Source organism: Staurois parvus, unplaced genomic scaffold, assembly GCF_062004578.1.
Source record: "Staurois parvus isolate SC_StPar_1 unplaced genomic scaffold, SC_StPar_1.0 ptg000157l, whole genome shotgun sequence".
NCBI classification, from domain to species: domain Eukaryota; kingdom Metazoa; phylum Chordata; class Amphibia; order Anura; family Ranidae; genus Staurois; species Staurois parvus.
The window spans coordinates 8,266,679-8,291,689 of NW_028317953.1; the positions used below are offsets into that span (position 1 = coordinate 8,266,679).

At 38.7% G+C, this 25,011-nt stretch overlaps 1 protein-coding gene across 1 annotated transcript in view; it reads right to left on the bottom strand.

The window, feature by feature from the left end:
• Window positions 1-25,011, bottom strand: part of LAMA3 (laminin subunit alpha 3) — a 247,284-nt gene that overhangs the window by 179,946 nt on the left and 42,327 nt on the right. The window contains exons 5-10 of the mRNA XM_089675734.1: window positions 23,680-23,850; window positions 19,711-19,808; window positions 13,255-13,370; window positions 10,687-10,805; window positions 7,720-7,810; window positions 5,944-6,075 (exon numbers count right to left, since the gene is read on the bottom strand). Coding sequence (XP_089531860.1) covers window positions 5,944-6,075; window positions 7,720-7,810; window positions 10,687-10,805; window positions 13,255-13,370; window positions 19,711-19,808; window positions 23,680-23,850 — 727 coding nt within the window. The remainder of the gene's footprint in view (window positions 1-5,943; window positions 6,076-7,719; window positions 7,811-10,686; window positions 10,806-13,254; window positions 13,371-19,710; window positions 19,809-23,679; window positions 23,851-25,011) is intronic.

Here is a 25,011-nt window from a genome sequence, read left to right on the forward strand (position 1 = left end):
GGGACTGGCCAGAGAGAGATAACTTGAACATGTAATGCAATATATGTGCACCCAAAAAACTGTTCTCATAGTAGTGTACAGCAGTGTGCAGAGTTATTTTAGAATGTTCAACATTATGTTATTACACAAAACATCTAATGCAGCGCAGCTTTTCTAAGAGTCATTCTTGTTGTCAGGGGACGGGGGCAAATTCAAATGGGCAATTCTGATGCTGGCGACACATCACCAGTGGCAGAATTAGGACTTGTTTACACATGCCACAGCCCTTGCCACCATCACAAGAATGGCCAGATGTGTTACCACATAAGCTGGCCATACAACAGTAAAATGTTGTTAGAACATTTTCATTTTGGAGCGTGTTAGATTTTCTAATGGAAATAGAAAATTCGAAAGAGCAGGATGGAAATTTTTTCATGAATGAACAAATGACTGCTTTTAAATGTAGCTTTCCTTCAGGAAAAACTGAGCACATTGTAATGAAACATGTTTAATACATCTGGGATTCCATTTGTAGCTCTCAACTTGGAAGGGCCACTGAGAATGACCCAGGTCTCCCATACCTGTTCAGAAACTGCCAAGCTGCCAGGCCATTTCCAAGCATACTGACAAAAATGCAGGCTCAGTCTAGGCAGGGGATGTCTTTTTTGGAGATTTCTGGAGATTTATTGCAGTGCTTAAACAGGAGGGAGGGATAAGGGTGCTGGAAACTCCAAACCACAAAACAGGTAGCAGAGGACAGATTCCCAAGTCCTTTAGCAGCAGACTTTGCTGGAGGTAGAGGGGATAGCCAGCTAATCTGTGACTCTTTATGAGCAGTCCAAGTCCTTACAACAACCTCTGGCATTGACCCCCAAAGAACATACACATTTGGAGTCTACATACATTCCTAACACTGAAGCCATCACCACCCACACTCATATGAATATCAATACACCTGCTTCTCTAAGTGAAGTCCCTTTAGAGAATAACACCTTGTCCCTGGAGATACAGGAAAAAGGTGTTAGTTCAATACAGGAACATTTATCAGAACCCGATTTACATCTGAAGACCAACATGTCAGATTCAGGTATTCTGGTATCCAATTAGCTGGCAAAACTTTATTCTACAAATTACACATCAAAATGTCCACTTCCACCTTTAAATACTACTATTCATAAAGTTAATAATACAGACTCCTTAGATTCATCTACATCTACGGGTTCTTTTTTAGAGCTCCCCCGCATCCTCACAACCATAAACCTACACCCACAACTGAAAATCCCAAGGACATGGTACAAGAAACGTGAAACATTTCATTGGGTTACATTAGATGTTACAGCTCTGTGCTCTAATATTCCCACGAAATAGGCCTACGTGCAGTTCAATATTATTTGAATCAAGATATATACATGCCAGTGAAACATGTTCAATTCCTATTTGCTGCCATCAAATTTATACTAACCAAAAACTCCTTAACATTTGATGGCAGATTTTATTTGCAAAGCAAAGGTACAGTGATGGGGAAGAGGGTCACCCAGACATGCCAATTTGGTTATGGAAATGGTTTGAAGAAACATTTGTCTATTCAAACAACCTCTTTAGTGCAAACCATGCCCGCCATAAGAGATTTATATATTATATTACAGTATATGTATCTGGAAAGAAGATCCACTACAGTACTTCTAATGGAATATGTTGCATATCTGAATTCTAATGATATAGGTCTTCACTTTATAGTACATACAAATCCCAATGTGATAGAATTCTTGGATCGAATGCTGGCAATTTCATCACCACTAAAACTTATTTTAAAACAGTAGATACAAAGAGCTATCTCCGTTTGATAAAAACATTCCATATAGCCAATTTAAAAGGATTACACGTAATTGTACATCTGATGCTATCTTTGCAAAACAAGCAAATATACTATATCAAGGGTTTAAGGATAAAACATATCCTAAAAAAATAATATCAGGAGCATTACACTGTGCCAAATATCTAAACCCAATTTACTATTTAAACACAACTAGTCAACCAGAAAAGAAAAAAATCTATGGAGTTATTAACATTTACTACCAATTAGTGAACAGCATAAGGAAATTAGATCCATACTAGATTTTTTTTGTATTTGATTATTTAAAAACAGGACCCACTGCTAAAGAAAGAACTCCCCCAAAAAAACTAAAATTTATTTTAGAAGAGCAGAAACAATAGACAATATAGTGGCCCCCAGTACATTTTTGTATTACCCCTATTAAATCTTTACTGAAGTCTATAGAATATAATAGATTTACAGAATTATGCAGAAACCATATGATTTATAAATTAGGTACACTCTATCCAGGTGGCCTTAATGAAAGCATTGGCCTTCTACAATAGATGGCCAACAGTAATTGAATTATAATATCTGTCCTGACAGTTATGACTCAGGGTTGGCATATCCTACTGGCAATTCTATAATATCATAAATGGATAACCACAGAGCCATATCTGATCCCCTTCCAAGTCTTTGAAATAAGATTTATAATTTTTTTGGAGTCCACATGATAGTTTATTGTTGTAGAAAATCAATGTTAAGATAAATTACAGTAACAAATTAATATACATGTTAGTGGCAAATACTTGCTATTTTTATAGTGATATACAACTTTTTTTAGAATATGTATAAATGAGATAAAAATACATTTCTACTATGACATCTTTAAGATTGTATATGAGTTTAAGGATTAGACTGATTAAATATAAAAAGGTTTTAGACATTATTTTTGAATACGTATTATCCAGATCTATTTAATTTATATATACAAAGTAAAATATACTTGTTATTTAATAAATATTAATAAAGATATAAATCAATTCATTGCTAGATATAGACACAATGCTTAGCAAACATTTTGGGATCATAACCCTTTTTAAAAATGAACATACATTTTTAAAAATAATTAAAAACATGGATCTTTTTACTCAAAGACAATTGATTATTTGTGAACTGGCATGGGTATCTTTAACCTATTCAATATAGCTTAGCAATGATACTGCTGAGCATAGTAAGGGTTAACACTTTAATTCCTGTAGTGTCATATGTGCATTTATTCTCTATGGCTGCATTCTCTTGCTTGATGCCATTGCTCACTTGTAACACTTTTCCTGATGAGTGAGCGGAGTAACTGCTCAGAAATGCATAGAATAAAGTTTTAGTTTAGCTTGATAACACCTGACTGAAGTCCAGTTTTGTATCTGAACTCAGTGTCTTTTTTCGCTCCTTATCTGACCTGCATTCACAATCCCATATACATGTAAGAAGAGCTTCTCATTGCAGTCCAGGAGCCAGCAATTACACAAGTCTGGTAGTCTAATCCTGAGCTGGAAACACAGATCAAAGCAGAGCATACACTGCCTGTGACAGACAACCTGGAAACAGAGGAGGAAGACTATATGCAAAGGAAGACTGGGTGTAAAGTAACATTTCCTAATAAAGGGGCACTATATTTGTACATCAGGTGAGGAGAATAAATGCACTCTTTGTATCTGATGATATGACTTCTCTAAGAAGCACTCCACTTTTCTTTTTCTTTAGGCACCCCTGAAGTCTCTTTAGTGAGAGAGAAGGTCCTTCTGTAGCCCAGTTTCCACAGGTGATGCCCTTCAGCAAATATATTTCCAAGTTCCTTCAGGCCCCCAGCCAAGCACATGGTAAGGCCATTGGATCCAAAAACTTAATAGCCTAACTAGGGCATGACACTACACATTCAAATAGTAGGTCTGGGAAATTTTAAGAATTTGTGAATGAAATTAGTTGGCTCATTAATGGAAAGCAACAATGTTCTGACCAATGATTTTTCTATGAACATCCAAACAAAAATCTAACCATATATGGCCAGCTAGATCTACCTGTCTTTGGTTAGCACACAACAACAGAGCCTCTAATGCCACCCACAGGCTCCGCTATCTGATGTTTTGAACTGAAATGATTGGATTCTTGATTGTCTACTATTTAGTGCATAGTAGGCTGCACTATAGTGCAGAACAGAACAGATATACTATAGTATACTATTATACTATAGATGAAAATGGGGAACCTGCCAGCTCACATTTTTATTTAACTGTTGTGCTTATTATGGTCACCATTTTCATTGCACTATTAAGAACCACTGTTATAGTCTGTCTAGTCATCTTATAGATTTCTCAGCTTGCTTAACTTACCTTTCCATACTTCCAAAAGAGTTATAAAACATACATAGATGATCTAGCACACTGGTCATACAAACAATAAAATATGACAGTTCTTTAAGGCCTGGTTCACACCTATGCATTTTTTAGTGCTTTTCGCATTTTGCAGAAGTTCACTACGGTCCATTTAACATGGTTTGCTATGGGACATGCTCACATCTATGTGTTTTCAGCCGTTACATTTTTGGAAAGGGTCAGGGACGTGTGAACCAGGCCTTAGTCCCAATGGAGAAGTCATAACTCCAAAGGGTACAGCTTTTTGGTTTGAGAAAGATTTGTATTTGCAACTCTAAGTATGCAATCCATGTTATAAACTGCCTATAACATTCAAAAGTCCTGGTACTGGAAATGATACCTAGAGAATGAGGGGAGACAGGACAGGGCAATCTCCTGTTTATGCAGCTGAGGTGCATACCAGATAATGTTTCCTGAAAGCTTAAAACTCAGGAACCTAATAAATTGAATACATCTATCTGGCCAAATCCTCCTTACCAGACGGTTTCTCAGACAGGACATTTCAGTACTGACATATGAAGCCCATCCAGGGGGCCACTGGTGAAAATTGTGATAACTGTGAAAATGTAGATGCTTTTCAACTAATGATTTTGGTAGATAATTTTGGCCAAAAAGTTAGCAGAGATTATTGGAAACAAGTAGCATTAATGAGACATGACTATATTGGACATGAGAAGGCTCTCTGGCAAGTGGATTCCAAACTAACTGTATGAGGATCAGAAGAGCAATCATGTTATGGCTTTGAAGGAAATTTTGAGCAGTTTAGATGGGACATAATTGTTTTTTTTCTTTTGTGATAAAGATTTTAACTAAATGAATATAAGGTGACTTTGCTAAAGAATCAACTGAAAAATTCCACAAAATGTGGTCTCCTTGGCTCATTTTCCGATATTCTAAACTCTATGGTGTAACGCATGGTGCAGTTCTCTGGAGATATATGACCTCTGTTTGGAATCATTGTAGCATATGGAAACATGCCAAATATATAAAAGGTTCTATTTTCATCTCTTCTTTCATTTCTTCCTTCCACTCCTCCCTTCCTCTCCCTTTCCCTTTTTTTTTTTACTCCCTTGTTCCCCGTATTCTAGATTAAAAAAGTTGCATTTTATCGACACTATCTTTGGAGGGTATAGTTGAATGTGATTTTTTGTACATTATAAATCTATTGCTGAGATCTACTTACAAGTGAAATTTATGTCCTATGTTATGTTCAAAACTGTTTATTATTCAGTGTTTGCTGTAACTACCAAGAGCTTAATAAAAACTTAAAATTGTAAAAAAAAAGAATATAAAGTGACTACTGAAAGAGCTCCTGTCGGTGTCTCAACCCTGTCAACTATGTTACAGGAGGAGACTCAGAGAAACAATCTCAGGAAAACTTTGTTAAAGTGGACTAACAAAAAACTGTGAGCAGATAGCTCTTTTTTTCCGCAGAAGAGGCATGATATATCTCTTTTTCAATAATGCACACTTACCTGTCTGCTCACAGTCTTTGAATTAATGCACACTGAGATGCATATGCACAGCTAAGCAGGTATTCCTGGCACATTTTAGCTGTGCTGGAATGACCGACTCCCATTCACATGTGCGGGATGACATTATTCTATGGCTGGCCAATCAGGAGGATGAAAACATGGCAACCAAAAGTAGTCAGGGAGGGATTCATTGTGCATCACAGCATCATATATGTTTGCTTTTAGTACCACTTTAAATACTTACGTAGACAGAATGGATACCCATGGTACCCTTCGGAGCACCTCTCACAGTTATATCCAGTAAAGTTGGGCTTACAATAACATCTTCCCGATCCTTCTTCACATCCATCTGACTGGTCAGGGTTGCAGCTGCAAGCTAACAATAGCAACATTACAAGAATTTGGGTCTACAATGCACAGATGATATCAAAATAGTGAACTGCAACTGTATAATTGAATCATGTGAATTTTTCCACTGGATTGTATAGAAATCTTAGCATGCATGAGATAACATGAGATCCAACTCAAACAGAATAACTGGAAAGCTTAGTATAAAAAGAGTTTAACATGTTTGAAGCAGACTGTAATATATTTATTGTGTACGATTCTAAATGTACTCTGTGGCATTTAGTGATACTGTGTTGGAATACAGTGTTCATGTATTTTGTGCAACAACTAAATCAGTATTCAGTAGAGATATATACTTCAGCCAGTAGATGGTAGTGTTTATAGATTTGCAGCTACATCTATGGAAAATTCTATGGGGTTTATTTACTAAAGGTGGAGAGTGCAAAATCAGGCTCACGTCTGCATAGAAACCAATCAGCTTCTAACCTCAGCTTGTTCAATTAAGCTTCAGCAATAAAACCTGGGCACTGATTGGTTTCTTTGCAGAAGTGAGCCTGATTTTGCACTCTCCAGGTTTAGTAAATAAATGTCTTTTCTCTGAATAAAGCTTCCCATTTCATTCTTGTAGTGAAGCAATAAAGCACATGGGGACTGTGCACTGTCACTTCTGTAGGGTTATATACTGATGAAGCCACGTGACCGGAGGCGTAACGTGTAGGGGAGGGGCTTTGATGTCACAACGCTCGAGGGAATCATAATGACACCAGCTGGACACTTTAGAATATTCACCATTGAAAAATATCCAGAAAACATTGTTTGTGCACAAAGCAGTTTTTATGAAGAGTATATGTGCATGCATTACTTATATTAATAAAATGGTTTTATAAGCATAACACACTATGATTTGATTATTCTTCTATATCAACCTCCGTGGAAGGGGAACCTATCGTTTAATTGGAGAGGGACCCCAAACAGCAGGATACCATACCATCCCAGGATACCATCCCATCCATTTTGGCCCATTTAAAGGGATACAAGCATTATATGAGCTCACTTAACGGTTTGGTCATATACTTGAGGTGAGAGCACATCTGCTGGGGGAGCACAATATAAGAAATACATTTTTACATAAGATATCAATTAAGCAGCACGGGATATTTTATTCAAAAGAGAAACTAGGCACGTTTGAAGAAGCATATATATGGACTTTTTTTTTCTGACACGTGTATGGACATTACTTTTGGTATATGGGTTTTTATGTACATGCGTATTGCTTTTGAATTGATACTGGTTGAAATATTTATTTTGTAACTCGCTATTCATAGCAGAACTTGGTTGCACTTATTATTTATTTTGAGCAATTTTAGTGAAGCGCGGCACATTTTAGTTAAATAGCATGTGTAGTTTTCTTACAATCTTTTCCGTACGACTACTATGAGATTGTAGAATTTTTGTGTGTTACTATCTTTTAGCATACCCTTCATGTATGATCAAAAAGAGAATGTTATTGTAATGTATGGTGCGTGTAATGGTAACATACTGTATGATGATACATATGGCAAGTACAGTTTTCATGCATAGAAGTGGCTGATATATTTTAGTGTTGTTTTCCATCATATTAATCAAGTTGTAGATCTCAAAAAGTATAGAGCTTTAAATGTTATAGACTTACGAATACAGCCATTAGGTGCTTCTTTAGGAACGCCATATGGTCGATAGTATCCCACAGCACACTTCTCACAATTCACACCTGCTGTGTTATGCTACAAAGTACCAGTAAACAAGAAACACTATATTCAGTATAGGAAATACAGATACTCTTATAGACAGTACCTTATAGTTTATACTGTATATACAGTTGTGCTCAAAAGTTTGCATACCCTGACAGAAATTGTGAAATTTTGGCATTGATATTGAAAATATGACTGATCATGCCAAAAAATGCTCTTTTATTGAAATATGATGATCATATGAAGCCATTTATTATCAAATAGTTGTTTGGCTCCTTTTTAAACTATAATGATAACAGAAACCACCCAAATGGCCATGATCAAAAGTTTACATACCCTGGAATGTTTGGCCTTGGTACAGACACACAAGGTGACATACACGGGTTAAAATGCCAATTAGAGGTTAATGTCCTATATCTGTGGCTTTTTAAATTGCAATTAGTGTCAGTGTATAAATAGTCAATGAGTTTGTTAGCTCTTATGTGAAAGCACTGACTAGGCTAGATACTGAGCCATGTGGATCAGAAAAGAACTGTCAAAAGTCCTGCGTAACAAGGTAATGGAACTTTATAAAGATGGAAAAGGACTTATAAAGATGTCCAATGCCTTGAATATGCCAATCAGTACTGTTAAATCACCGATTAAGAAGTGGAAAGTTTGGGGATCTCTTGATACCAAGCCAAGGTCAGGTAGACCAAGAAAGATTGCAGCCATAACTGACAGAAGAATTGTCTAGGATTCAAAGAAAAACCCACAGGTAACCTCAAAAGAAAAACAGGCTGCTCTGGAAAAAGATGGTGGGGTTGTTTTTAAGGAGTACAATACGGTGATACTTGAACAAAAATTAGCTGTTTGGTCAAAGTGCCAGAAATAAGCTTTTACTGCACAAATGCCACAAAAAAGCCTGGTTACAATATGCCTGAAAACACCTTGACATGCCTAGCCAGGCCTTTTTGTGTCATTGATGCAGTAAAAGCTTCTTTCTGGCACCTCGACCATGCAGCTCATTTTTGTTCAAGTGTCATCTTATTGTGCTCCTTCAAAACAACCACATTGTCTTTTTCCAGAGCAGCCTCTATTTTTCTTGTGGTTACCTCTGGGTTTCCCTTTGCATCCCGAACAATTCTTCTGGTAGTTGTGGCTGCAATCTTTCTTGGTCTACCTGACCTTGGCTTGGTATCAAGAGATCCCCGAACTTTCTACTTCTTACTAGGTGATTTAACAGTACTGATTGGCATATTCAAGGGTTTGGACATCTTTATATGGACATCTTTGTCATCTGTACATTATTTTTCTATTCTGTTTTTTAATTTAAAATGGCGAACCTGTCATACTTACCTGCTGTATGCAATGTTTTTGTGCAATGTTTTTGCACAGAGCAGCCCCAATCCTCCTCTTTTGGGGTCCCCCACTGGAGCCCCTGGCTCCTCCCCCCCGCCGAGTGCCTCCATAGCAAGCCACTTGACACAGAGTGCAGCTTGGCCCAGCCCCCCGCTGTCACTGACTGTGACTGACAGCAGCAGGAGCCAGTGACTCCCACTATTGTCTCTGGGCCAATGAGGAAGGAGACAGCAGAGAGAGCCTCTACTCTTGGGCACAGTGCTGGATCAAGATTGGGCTCAGGTAAGTATAGGGGGGATGATGGGAAACTGCACACAGGTTTTTACCTTGATGCAGAGATTGCATTAAGGTAAAAAGAGCCTTCTACCTTTAAAACCACCTTAAGCAAATCATAACCTATTTGTTAATAACTGTAAACGTAAGAGTACAGCTGGAGTAAGATATTTCAAGTGACTAAAAAGCTTTACCAAACCACTCCTTTGTAAATGATCCTATCTATCATCACTAGTGATACAGTAAATATAGTCCTGGTATAGCTCTGCTGCCAGTAGAACATCATATGTACAGATGGAACGTGGTGTGACTCATTCCCTGGGCAAGAAAGGACATGAAGCACTCTGTTTCATTATTTGATGATCATATGATACCATAAACTTTTACCTCTAAATACTCGACATAACATTGAACATGTTCAACTAAGTTGGCTATATTGTACAAGAGATTTTGAAATCTTAGAATACATTTAGGGCTGGTGTTGATTTGCAGCATTTGATGTGGGTTTGGACCAAGCGTCAATTGCAAGTCAAAAACATTTTTGCAGATCAGAACAATCTGATTAACGTTCAACAAGCAGTACTCAACAGTTTGGAATCTGTGTTTGACCTGCTTTGCGTTGCACTGCATTTATTTGAACATAGCATGTACTATTACTTTGCATTTAGATTTGAAGCAAAGCAATTCAAACACAGGCTTTTCTTGTCAAATATTGTGTTTTCCATTTTAACGTAGTTGCATGCGTTCCAAAGGAAAATGCAGCAAATGATACGAACTCCCATCGACATGAGTCCATATGGGCAGATAATATAGTAAAAAATGCATTTTGTGATTATTATTTACAATAATTTGCCAATATAAACATTTATGTCTAGTCATAAATGTTTAATACATTTTAGATAGAGCGGGGAAGGGTTAGAATCTTTGTCAAGTTATGACATACCAGAGCAGGAAGTGAGGGGAAATCTTTTTTTTAGTAGATAAGTGGAAGGCTAGAACCCATCAGTTTTTTTATTGCTTTCTGTGCTCCTGTTGTAGATTTTTGATCACTTGCTGTGTGACGATAATGTTATCACAAGATATCTCCCCAAAAAAGTTATAATCCTTCCCTTCTAACCACTCTGCTCAAGAAAAGAGGTTCCTAGAAGAACCAAACATGAAATCAAGAAGAACAGATGGAAGATCATTGTTGCAATTGTGTATTTAATGCACATGAGCACTAAACCAAATGGAAAGGGTAATGTATATTCTGAAAAAAAAAATACAGAGGAACAATAACAATTCAGAAAAAGTACCTGGCAGTTAATGCAAACTCCTCCGCCATTGTACTGTCCATGTGTATCTAGACTCGCCCGCTGATAATCTACTTCAGCATCATAATAACAGTCAGAGGCATGTCCATGACAATTACAGGCTATGGAGAGAATACGGTATACAGTTTTACCACAGGAACTTGTTATATTATCACCGGACTTATTTCTTGTAGTCAGTTATTCAACAAAACAGTGATAAATTATTAGATGTCTACATACAGCCACATCATGTGCATGCCATGATAAATATTATTCTATGAAATTCATAATCAGACAGAATATTACTTTACTTGTATTCATGGAAATATCTGCAAAGCGATGATTATACTGGGACTTAGGAGTTTCCTACATGGAATGGAATGCAGATGTAACATTTGATAACTGTGCTCAAGCGTGCCCATAGCTAGAGAAAACCAGAAATTCCCAACAAATCTTAAACTTGTACATCAAATGACAGCAAACACTTTGCCTGTCTAAATATATATACAGCAGTCATCCTATTTTTATTCTAGTGTGAATTACCATTCCAGAAATGGAGAAATATTTAAAGCAGAACGCTACTGAAAAGGGGAAGCTCTGCTTTCAGTCCTCCTCAACCCCCCCCTCCACCCCCACATTTGGCATGTCATTTTTTGGAGGGGGAGCAGGTACCTAGTTTTGACAGTTCTCCTCTTCCTTCTCACAGTCTTCTGGGAGATGTTGTAGGTTCCAGGAGACTGCAGGACCATTTACAACTGGCAACATTTCTTGCACATGTGCAGTGGGCAACCAGCTGTGAAGCCAAAAGCAGCATAGCCGACTGCCCACTGTTAGGATGCTGACACTGGGAACCTGAAGGCTGAAGAAGTAGCCCAGGTGAGGAAGGTGCTGGATCCCTGGACAGGTAACCTGGACAAGAGTAGACCTCCTCTAACTTTAATCAAGTAAAGATAATTAGAAGGGTTGGAGAAAGTTCAATATAATTTGCCACAATAAGGTCCTATAATGAGTACTTCTCTTTACAGCAAGGAATTTAATGTAATTAATTTTAGTTGCCAAATAACTTTTTAGTATCCAATTAACTATTTTTCTAATGTCCCTTAATGCAAAAGCTTTTTTAGTAAAACATATTGTCTGTGCTCTTTTAACACAAAAACTCAATCACAATGCTGAATTTAAAGAGTACATAGTATCCCATAGTGCTCCTCTCACATAATACAGGAGATGTCAACTAAGTTTTTTGAACATCTTTTCAGTAGGTAAGCTGATTTATGAAAACTGAAACAAAAGAAAACAAATCTGAAGCTTTTGCACCCAAAAATTAATCAGACCCAACAGACACAGTTTAGCTTTCCCAGAAATAAATATAGAAATAGAACTGGTAGTTTGTTGTAGTCACCTGCCAGTTTTCATAAATTATTCCCTAATGTTTAAAATTCACCTACTTTACTGTAGAAAACTAGTTTTTAACTTTGAAATAAAATATAGCTGAGTAGCAACTTTGTATTTCTACTGATCTGCACATCAGCCTGTTACAGAAGTTAGCTTTCTGCCTTGATCACTGGCTTGTGCCTCCTTTTAATTCAGTATGATCTAGTCTGAACACTAGAAGGCCTTGTCTACTCCTTTGGCAGTTCTAACAAATGGCAGGAATTTGGCAGAGATGCCAAGATTTCAAAATAATCTCTCTGGACAGTTTTCTGTCCAGGAAGATTAACCAATTATAAAGGATTATCTGCCTCTACAAACCCACTATAATTCTAATTACCTCTGAAGAGGTGTAGAATGTCTTTTTGTTAACATATACAACCCTGTTGTTTAGAAAATGTTTCCTTAGAAAAGATACAAATGTGGTACTGAGCATGGATACTCCTATTTCTGGTTATAGATCTTGCCAAATCTAATACATCAAAGTTCAGGTATTGGGGTCCTTAAAGTACAAATAAAGGCAATACCTTTTTTTAGTTTTGGATAGTGAGGAGAGGACACCTGTCAGTTTTTATTGCTGTCTGTGACCTCATTAAGGAGATTCACCCTCTCTATTTGTCCTAGTTTCCATGAAAGTGAAAGTAAAAGAAAATCCCACATTTTTTATTGTCCCCAGAAAAGTAATAAAGGGGAAATTTTCCAATCGGGACACTAGTTCTGGTGACCTGGGGTCTCCAAGGGATTCACTTAATTTTCAGGGATATCCTCTCACTTCCAGTTTGGCTATGGGACAGGTGAAGGTATATCACCCTAATGGGACAAAGGTGCCAAAATTAAAGTGACAGTGGTTTAGAACACTACCCTACTCTATCCAAAATGAAAAAAAAAAGTTTTGGTGTGGTGTGCCCTATAGTTCTACTTAAGTGTTGTCATGAAGAGAATATAATGCTCAGGTTTATTTTTGTGGATCGCCTTTAAAATGGGCTTTCTGGGACCCATCATCTTCACCAGCTATCCATTCCAGTTTCAGAGTCCATGTAAATAACTTTTAAATACAGGTTTCTTAGCCTTCTTCAAAATATATTTTTATTTAACTCTCTGGTAAATGTATTCTACAAATATAGGCCATTTGTTTACACTTACGTTCACATTGATTGGCTGTGTCAACACCAGCAGGCCGCCATGGCTTCTGACTATAACCAGGACAGCAGTGGTCACAGATCTCCCCACATGTGTTATGCTGACACTGACACTGATACCTTCATGAAAGCACATAATGGACAAAATTAGTTATTTCATACAGCACAATTTATCTCTTGAAGTGTTTATTCTTGTGTGAAAGTAAGCTCATCATTAAAGAAATCAAGGGATTCCATTGCTAATCACCCTCACAGACATGACTGAAGCCAGAGAAAGCTGGTCAACTTTAAGAATGAGGTCAACAACTGCTGTTCACACATTCCTTTTTTGATAGGCTTTCTTTCTGTATACTGTACATATCAACTAACTGCACTAGGGCTCCAATGTGTAAAACGATAGGCAGCAGCTGACACAATACCCTAATACATGGTACCCTCAAAATTAATAAACAACAGTGCAGCACTATAAAGTTGCAATAGACTGAAACATCAAATCATAAAAATACAGTCAGGTCCATAAATATTGGGACAGCGACACAATTCTAACATTTTTGGCTCTATACACCACCACAATGGATTTGAAATGAAACAAACAAGATGTGCTTTAACTGAAAACTGTCAGCTTTAATTTGAGGGTATTTACATCAAAATCAGGTGAACGGTGTAGGAATTAGAACAGTTTGCATATGTACCTCCCACTTGTTAAGGGACCAAAAGTAATGTGACAGAATAATAATCATAAATCAAGCTTTCACTTTTTAATACTTGGTTGCAAATCCTTTGCAGTCAATTACAGCCTGAAGTCTGGAACGCATAGACAGATGCTGGGTTTCATCCCTGGTGATGCTCTGCCAGGCCTCTACTGCAACTGTCTTCAGTTCCTGCTTGTTCTTGGGGCATTTTCCCTTCAGGTTTGTCTTCAGCAAGTGAAATGCATGCTCAATCGGATTCAGGTCAGGTGATTGACTTGGCCATTGCATAACATTCCACTTCTTTCCCTTAAAAAACTCTTTGGTTGCTTTTGCAGTATGCTTTGGGTCATTGTCCATCTGCACTGTGAAGCGCCGTCCAATGAGTTCTGAAGCATTTGGCTGAATATGAGTAGATAATATTGCCCGAAACACTTCAGAATTCATCCTGCTGCTTTTGTCAGCAGTCACATCAGCAGTCACACCATCAAAAACAAGAGAACCAGTTCCGTTGGCAGCCATACATGCCCACGCCATTGCACTACCACCACCATGCTTCACTGATGAGGTGGTATGCTTAGGATCATGAGCAGTTCCTTTCCTTCTCCATACTCTTCTCTTCCCATCACTCTGGTACAAGTTGATCTTGGTCTCATCTGTCCATAGGATGTTGTTGCAGAAGTGTGAAGGCTTTTTTAGATGTCGTTTGGCAAACTCTAATCTGGTCTTCCTGTTTTTGAGGATCCCCAATGGTTTACATCTTGTGGTGAACCCTCTGTATTCACTCTGGTGAAGTCTTCTCTTGATTGTTGACTTTGACACACATACACCTACCTCCTGGAGAGTGTTCTTGATCTGGCCAACTGTTGTGAAGGGTGTTTTCTTCACCAGGGAAAGAATTCTTCGGTCATCCACCACAGTTGTTTTCCGTGGTCTTCCGGGTCTTTTGGTGTTGCTGAGCTCACCGGTGCGTTCCTTCTTTTTAAGAATGTTCCAAACAGTTGTTTTGGCCACACCTAATGTTTTTGCTATCTCTCTGATGAGTTTGTTTTGTTTTTTTCAGCCTAATGATGGCTTGTTTCACTGATAGTGACAGCTCTTTGGATCTCATCTTGAGAGTTGACAGCAACAAATTCCAAATGCAAATAGCACACTTGAAATGAACTCTGGACCTTTTATCTGCTCATTGTAATTGGGATAATGAGGGAATAACACACACCTGGCCATGGAACAGCTGAGAAGCCAATTGTCCCATTACTTTCGGTCCCTTAACAAGTGGGAGGCACATATGCAAACTGTTGTAATTCCTACACTGTTCCCCTGATTTGGATGTAAATACCCTCAAATTAAAGCTGACAGTCTGCAGTTAAAGCACATATTGTTCGTTTCATTTCAAATCCATTGTGGTGATGTATAGAGCCAAAAATGTTAGAATTGTGTCGATGTCCCAATATTTATGGACCTGACTGTATATGTAACACAATCATTATAAAATAAAAATGTGTGTACAGAAAAAAGCACCGTGCCCCTGATGGCACCACCTGTAATAAAACGAGTTGGGTGGAGCCAGAATACACAGCAGTGCACATGAACAAACTAGCCACGGCCATTTTGGTTACAAGTGATGTGCAGTGTCTGTATACTATTCTCTATTGTCAGTGCATTCACCCTATTAAATCTACATTTTATACTAGTTTACACCATGGGAGTGTCTTCTTTCTTTCTTTATGATGCCATTGTACATGAGTCCAATTGTACATTGACCTTTGGGAACACAGCAGTGCGGCTGTTTGATAAACAATCAGGGAGAAGCCGAATATCCTTTTGGAGTACACAAAGTATTGTTTCACCACTCAATACTGGGGGTTACTCAATTCCAATAATACTCCCCTTTTTTTCACATTGAGGTGGTGTGTGGCTTCACTATGGGGAAGTTTGGAGGCTGTTGAAATCCACAACTATCAGCACTTTAAGTAGTTTTCTGTATGCAAAATTTTATTTAATAATGATTGTGTTACGTAAATTTTTGTGATTTGGGGTTTCACTTTATTGTATCAAAATGATTGATTTTTATACACAACATTACATTTTCAGAGGAAATTTTTTACAATGTTATTCAATCGCAATTTCTCTTATATTTCTTTCTGTTTGTTACAGAAATAAATAATTTAGACTCTGGTCATCATGTGTTTTCTTGAATTTTGGAAACATTTGAATAAACTAATGCAGGCCTTAGACGGTTCGTTTATCGGACGATTTTTCGTCCGAAAAACGAAACATCGGTCGTTCTGTAAACCGATGTTGCCACCAATGATTGCGAAAATCAGCCATTTTTCACACATTTTCCAGCATGACTGATACAAGAAATGAGGAGGAACCGTGAAAATCGGCCGATGCCATTGCCCCACTAACAGTGCGAAAATCGGCTGATTATTCTTTCGGACAAAAAATCGGACGATATCGAACCACCTATGGCCTGCATTAATGGCCAATAATAGGTCTGTACACACCTTAGGACAAGTATAGCATGTAGCACTGTGAGTGTGATGCCAACATCTGTCTCGTTAGGTCTAATGACGTTGTCACGGGAGGACCAGCCACCAGTATAAATTCATAAGTCAGATGAGAATCACAATATTTCAGTGCAAAAGGATAAGAAACATCTCAATGTTCATTAATTAAGATATTAATTAACATATATATATATATAAATATATATATATATATATATATATATATATATACAATTGTGCTCAAAAGTTTACATACCCTGGCAGAAATTGTGAAATTTTGGCATTGATATTGAAAATATGACTGATCATGCCAAAAAATGCTCTTTTATTGAAGGATAATGATCATATGAAGCCATTTTATTATCAAATAGTTGTTTGGCTCCTTTTTAAATCATAATAACAGAAATCACCCAAATGGCCATGATCAAAAGTTTACATACCCTGGAATGTTTGGACTTGGTATAGACACACAAGGTGACACACATTGGTTAAAATGCCAATTGGAGGTTAATGTCCCACATCTGTGGCTTTTTAAATTACAATTAGTGTCAGTGTATGAATAGTCAATGAGTTTGTTAGCGCTTATGTGGAAGCACTGACTAGGCTAGATACTGAGCCATGGGGATCAGAAAAAAACTGTCAAAAGTCCTGCATAACAAGGTAATGGAACTTTATAAAGATGGAAAAGGACATAAAAAGATGCCCAAAGCCTTGAATATAAGTACAACACTTTTTGACCTCTCGGTCCTTCCCCACCTGGAATTCTCTTTGGGAGTCATGGGATGTCCCTTCGGAGGAATTTTTTTGTTACCTTCAATTGTAGCATTGGCTGCTCTCATTGCGGGGCACTTCTGTTTTCCTGTACCAGAAATCTGCCTTTGAACTGCTTTGCCAACAGCATCCGGGCGCCCCAGGCCTTATCTCCCTTCTTTATGCAGCCTTGAATAGACGCTCGTTGCATACTTCTCTTTCATATGTTGTTCAGTGGGAGCGCGACCTGGGAGTAGTTGTGGATCCGGAGGACTGGAATAGGGCCTGGTCACTTGTAGCTAAATGCTCTTTTAATACGACCACGCTGGAGGCGGCCTGCAAGGTGTTGTTTCATTGGTATTGGGTTCTGGCTCGTTTGGCACAGGCGAATCCTGCCTGCAGTGATCGATGCTTTCGGGGTTGTGGCCATGGTGGTGATGTATTGCATATCTGGAGGTCATGCCCGAGGCTGCTTCGTTTTTGGTCTCGTGTGTTTGGCCTCCTTTTCACCTTGTTCCATCTTTCTATACGACGGGATGCTCGGTATGCTTTGCTTCATCGTTCCATACCGGGTCTCTTGGCTCACCAGCAGAAGTTGACTTCCTATTTGTTTTTGTCGGCCTCTAGAACAATTGCTCAGGGCTGGAAGAGCCCGTTTGGCCCTCTTCAGGGGGTGCGGGATCGTATGACCACTATGATGCTCAATGAACAGATGTCGAGTATCTGCAACGACTCCCAATGTAAATTCTTGAAAATATGGGAGCCGTGGTTGCAATATACCTTTCCCACGCTCCCCCCGGCTAGCCTGGGGATGTGATGTTGTTCGACTTTGGCGTTCTTGGATCCCTGCTCTTGGTTTGGCTATCCTTTATTCTTTTGTACTTCTCCTTCCTTTCCCCCCCTTTTTTTCTCTGTTTGCTTTGGTGTGGCAGTGGACACCTGTCTTTAGTCTGAATTATTATCAGTGTTAAAATTTATGTTTTGTTATTCAAGTGCCATTGATGGCCCCTACGTGGGTGTATCTTTTGCCCTGTTGGTGTTAGAGCACTGATTTCTCTAATTTCTAGTTCCTCTATGTGCAATTGATAGCCCCTGTGTGGGCGTGATTTGTTGCTCCTGTGTTAATTGTTATAAATTAATAAAAAACATTGAAATACAAAGCCTTGAATATGCCAATCAGTACTGTTAAATCACCTAAGAAGTGGAAAGTTCGGGGATCTCTTGATACCAAGCCAAGGTAAGGTAGACCAAGAAAGATTGCAGCCATGACTGACAGAAGAATTGTCTTGGATTCAAAGAAAAACAAACAGGCATCCTCAAAAGAAAAACAAACTGCTCTGGAAAAAGATGGTGGGGTTGTTTTTAAGGAGTACAATACAGTGATACTTGAACAAAAATTAGCTGTTTGGTCGAGGTGCCAGAAGGAAGCTTTTACTGCACCAATGCCACAAAAAAACCCAGTTACAATATGCCTGACAACACCTTGACATGCCTAACCAGGGCTTTTTGTGTCATTGATGCAGTAAAGGCTTCTTTCTGGCACCTCGACCATGCAGCTTATTTTTGTGTCATCATATTGTGCTCCTTCAAAACAACCACACTGTCTTTGTCCAGAGCAGCCTGTATTTTTCTTGTGGTTACCTATGGGTTTCCCTTTGTATCCCAAACAATTCTTCTGTCAGTTATGGCTGCAATCTTTCTTGGTCTACCTGACCTTGGCTTGGTATCAAGAGATCCCCGAACTTTCCACTTCTTAATCGGTGATTTAACAGTACTGATTGGCATATGCAAGGCTTTGGCCATCTTTTTATGTCCTTTTCCATCTTTATAAAGCTCCATTACCTTGTTACGCAGGACTTTTGACAGTTCTTTTCTGATCCCCATGACTCAGTATCTAGCCTAGTCAGTGCTTCTACAGAAGAGCTAACAAACTCATTGACTATTTATACACTGACACGAATTGCAATTTAAAAAGCCACAGATGTGGGACATTAACCTCTAATTGGCATTTTAACCCATGTGTGTCATCTTGTGTGTCTGTACCAAGGCCAAACATTCCAGGGTATGTAAACTTTTGATCCGGGCCATTTGGGTGATTTCTGTTATCATTATGATTTAAAAAGGAGCCAAACAACTATTTGATAATAAATGGCTTCATATGATCATTATCCTTCAATAAAAAGGCATTTTTTGGCATGATCAGTCATATTTTCAATATCAATGCCAAAATTTCACAATTTCTGCCAGGGTATGTAAACTTTTGAGCACAACTATATATAGATATATATATATATATATATATTATATGTACAGTAATATATTTCTGATACTTGATACATGATGTTGTTTAAGTAAATAAAGAGTGTCCAATAATTTGTTCAGTGTCTTGCAGAGTTGAAAACCTTATGGATTTTGAGCTACACTTAGCAATGTGCATAACAAACAAAATTAATAGATTTGGTAAAATATATAGTGCCAAATATGCTTTCATTAATAACTATCACTTACAGGTTCTGGTTGCCAGCATTTCTCACAGTGCAGACATCAGCATGGCCATGGCATACACAGCGACCTCCAATACTGATGTCTTTAATACTGTAGTAGTACTAGAGAAATAAAAAACAAAGAAAACAACATAAACACATATTCTGCAATGTACACGGAATACAACAGACTGTCACTCTAGGCATACATTTGGAAACTTTGGTTTTCCATTAAGGGGAATAGGATTAGTTTATTTAAAACTCAACTTGTGGCAAAATCAATACTTTTCCCATCCCATGCTCCCACCTCTCTCTAACTGATTCAGCCAACTGTTAACTTTTAGTTACTTGGTGGCTCACCCAAGTCCCCCCAAATCCAGGTCACTTGCTGATGCCGTTTTCATCTGCAGGGACTGCTGATTCAGGGCCACTTGTTAACCTTTGCCAGCCAGTTCCCTTCACTCCCCTCAGTCTAATGTCTGTCCTCTTCTGAATTCTGAGCGTACCCTTCTACCAGCCAGTGGGAATTGTCTGCCTGGAGGAAGGACCCATCCGGAAAGTAAACAGAGAGAATAAAGATTCGGAACCGGATGATCATGTAACCACAACCTCAGGTTTAACTAAAAATGAGGATTTAGAACTTTTTTTTTCCTTTTAATTCAGCAATCAGAGAGAGGGGGTTGGGTAACTTTATCCTGGAGTTAGACTTTAAATATTAAATTCATTCAAGGCAAAGCAACAGGTTTGTTCTAATCCTGCCCTACCCAGCAGTATATACCTTTCTTTTTGCTCTGCTACAGGGGCATCCCTAGGGTTGGTGTCACCTGGTGCGGTAACACGTGGCGTCACCCCTCCGGAGATGGGCGGTGCCTGCCGTGCACACACAGCCTGGCTCTTCCCCTCCCTGTGTCCCTATACCCCGTATAGGTTGCAAGCCGACGATCCCCGCAAGATGGATCGGATCTGCAGATTGGGGAGCATAATGGATTGGACTCCGATTCATTATGCTCCCCAATCGGCAGATCCGATACATCTTTTGCGGGGATCGTCGGCTTGCAACCTATATGGGGTTAACTGATCTTGCAACACCAGTCTGGGGGGTGCGATAGGGACACAGGGAGGGTAAAATCCAGGCTGTGTGTGCACCACAGGGACTGCCCACCTCTGGAGGGGTGACACCATGTGTTACCACAGATCTGATCCATCTTGCGGGGATCGTTGGCTTTACTTTTTGGTGTCACCCCGTGAGATATGTGTCACCCGGTGCGGCACACACTCCCCACACCCACCTAGGGATGCCACTGCTCTGCTGTTACTCTGCTGAGCACCCGGAGCTGAAGAAAATACCCATTATTTCCAGGTATATAGAAGCATATAAATCACTCAGTGTCAGTCCTATGACTCATAGCTTACACTGGGCTCTCCTTTCACTCTGAATTTCTATTCAGAGTGAGAACATACAGAAGGTAGGTATATGAGTCCATGAAAGGCTGCATTAAAGTGAATATGTTGCTTTATCCTTGTTATGTTTGTTTCATAACTGATTGCTCTGTATCAGTAGTATGTTGGGTTCAATAGTGACTGTCTAGTACTTGGTACCATTGTGTCAGAAACATCCACTATTGTAGGTAACAGTGTCAGATTTTAAATAGGCTTAACTTCATAAACTCTGTTATTAGTTCAGTCTCACCCTGTTACTGTATGCTGCATACAGATACATAAGTGATTGGACCAGAGACTGCACAAAATGAGGCTGTGTTATATAGAGTATTCTATTGTAGCACCCTCCTAGCACAAGATACTATGTAAACATTGTGTTTGGCTCCTTCTGTATTCAAGGGAGCAGGAAATGTTTGTTCTGGTCTATTTAGGATTTCACAGGCTGTGAGTTTGACTTCCCTCTGCCTTTAGAAGAAGTTTCTAGAGCTTAGGGTGGAAGATTTCAAATAACCAGCCTGAATATTGATCAGGCCCTAGTCAATCCCATGGGAGGTGTGCTCAGATGGTGGCTGGGAGGCTGCTAAATAGTCTGAAGCTCTGGATAGACTGTCTTTCCCCAGGAAGGAGAGTTCTAAGCCTCAGGGAGCTATTGTCCTCTCACAACCGATTTCTAACCGTTTTAAAGTAGCCCATGCCCCCAACTCCTCTCCTGTTATAAGTTTTATCAGCAATAAATTACAAAAAGACAACCCTAGACCAGGGATGTCAAACTCAATTTCACCACAGGATGCATCAGCAATATGGTTTCCCTCAAAGGACCGGTTGTATCTGTAAGGCTATATAAATGTACCTACTCTTTATCATATTAAATAATTGACTCAGCGTTTGATTCTTACTGGTTTTAGTAATAACTTAGGATTTGATGCAACTCTGAAAAGGAGGCTTGCATACACATTCAGCCATGTTGTTCTGTCTGAGCAGTCTCCAATAAAGTTTCTTGTGGATGATACCAGCAGTGTGTGACCCTCCTTTTCAACTGGCACAGAACTATACAAGGTGGGGGTGGAGACAAGGGGGGTGCAGCAGCTGCAGGAGAGGTGCGAAGGCCACATAAAATGGCCTGGAGGGCCAGATTCAGCCAAGGGGTCTTGTGTTTGACACATGTGCCCTAGATACGTGCCCTGTTTAATGAAGCTGGAGCGAATGGACTTTTGCTTGGGTAGCTGGTAGACATGTGCGATTCATTTCATTACGAATTGAAATTCAGGCAAAATCTCCAAATCATAATAGTAAGGAATTTCAACTTCAATCCAAAAGAAAACAACAAATGCTTCTGTTTACATTTATTTCATTAGGATGACATGATGCAATAGTTTGGGCCTTTTGTTCATGTTTGAAGCATCCATAATGACATAACGAATTACCTAAATTGATTCTGATCCATTTGTTTTATTTGGATGAGAGTGGCGTGGTAGTCTTTGACTCTTTGTTAATCATCCAACTTTCTGCATTAACATTTTCATTTTAAAATTAAACTGATACATATTGTAATAAATACAGTAAGGTATTTGGGTGTTTGGGTTGGATGGAGGTAGCTCCATCAGAATCTCTGATTCATAGCACAACAAATGAATCCAAAATTAATTTTGTTCCATTCGTTACAGTTGGATGCACATGACACCAGTCAATAAAGTCCAATCAGCTCATTCCATCTCACCTTGTGGGTTGGACTAGTAGGGGTACTATTACATGAAAAATTATTAGTAAGAATATTTTTATTTATATTTATTTTTCATGAATGTATACTAATGTGAGGCTCCTGTCTAAATTGTCCTAGTTTAATCCCTGGTCATGTGGGATCTACTGCATGGTAGGGGTTGGGGAAAGACCTGGCAACCTACCCTGTAAAGTAATTGCTAAGAGAATTCATGGAAGAAGTCGTTTACGAGTGACTGTCCATGCAATCGCCTAGGGTCAGATACAACTGATAGATAGATAGATAGATAGATAGATAGATAGATAGATAGATAGATAGATAGATAGATACTAATGTGAAATATATGCCGACATCATTTATCTAACCCATAAATCTCTTGCTCAGAATATTATAGTAACCTATAAAGGCAAATATATATCAGGCTTTTCTTCCTAAATTTTCCCCTGGGCATCCTGCCAGTAACACGCTTCCTGGCCTAGGAACAATGCTAACAATGCTAAATTTCTGTAATGTATCTATGGAGGAGCAGCATTGTCGCCCTAGCATAACATGTGTATTAGGACTACAAAACACATCCCCCTCTTCTCCTCTCCAAAATATAGGGGCAAGGTGCTAACAGATAACTGCTAAGAGAAGAGAGAGCACAGGAAGTTATCAGCTCACATGATTTCTGGCAAGATCAACAGGTATTTTTTTGCACTTACTTAACAGACGTGACAAACAATTTTTAATGGTATTGGCCAAAAGAGAACAAATGGGAGAAGTTAGATCTAAAAGATTAGATACCCTTTAATGTTCGTAAGATAGAGGAATGAATGTAGCAATTGACAAACTTACCCTGCGTGTTACCGTTGGATCTTTTTCTGCTTTGGATATTAAATGCCCTAGCAGCGTGTTTGTCCTGAGGAAACGCAGCCTTATATTCGTAGCCTTTGTGAATTCTCTCAGTATAGGAGAGTCCATAAAATGTTTAGCACCTGGTCGTCCACTCACTAATCTGACTACCACCTGAAATAGACATAATTGCATGATCTCAGCTGTATTCTCTGCAGTCCACCATCTTTTACATAGTACGTGTTTCTTTTCAGATTTTATATCATACAATACAAATGCAAAATATTTACATCATTCAGCAAAATTTTAAATAACAGCTATTTTCCCCAGCTGATATATATATAGGTTTTGATTGCGGGTTTTCAGGCCTACTACCACAGACCTACTACCACAAATGTTTCAGGATTATTGTACCATTTTTTGAATTCAATGTTTTTATTGAGTTTTCCAGTACAAGAGAAGAAAACATTGTCTTTTGAAACACAATGTGGTTACATTCTCTATTATTTTCTTTATGAATAAAAAAGCATGGTGATTTAAATCTTCACAAGAGGCTATAGTGTATTCTGTGTGTCTCCTCAGTCGTATTGTACAGTATATATATGAGGTTGGCTGATGATAATGTTTCTCATAACTATTAACCAGATTCAATCCTTTCTCAAAGGTTTAATGTGAACCTGTGCCCAGGGGTGGACTGACAGCTCATGGGGCCCCTGGGCAATAGGGGATCATGGGGTCCCTGTGTCCTTGCCCACACTCAAAGCACACCCAAAAAAGCCTATAAAAAAAGGTACCAGGGGCATTTCATGGGGCCCCCTACTGACCCCGGGCCCATGGGCAGTGCCCGAGTGCTCAAATGGTCAGTCCGCCCCTGCCTGTGCCTTGATTATGCACACTAAAGTATGTACATATTCGGATCAAGCAGGAAAGGTGCTTTTAAATAAGTCTTTATTAATCTCTGCAGTTATTGGCATTATGAAAGAATTTATCTTCAAAGTTCACAATGGAAGCAATAAAATCTTAGCTCCTATCCTATTACTTTCTGCTGCATTAAACTCTTGGCAGTCTGCCAGCCTTCTAATGCAACCACACAGCAGATGTTCAGTATTAAACCTAAAAGCAAACATTTATTATATTGTAGTTTACCATTCTTAGATGTTATAGCTGCATTAAAATTTCTTTTTTAGACTCTTTTCCCCTTATTTTCACCTGGTGATTTGGGAAATAAGGCTGTTTTTATTTCAAAAGAACAAGCTCTCTTGCAGATGTAGCAGTTACAGAGATGAGAGAAACTATTTACTGCTGACAGGGGTGCTTACAATGATCAGCATTTAT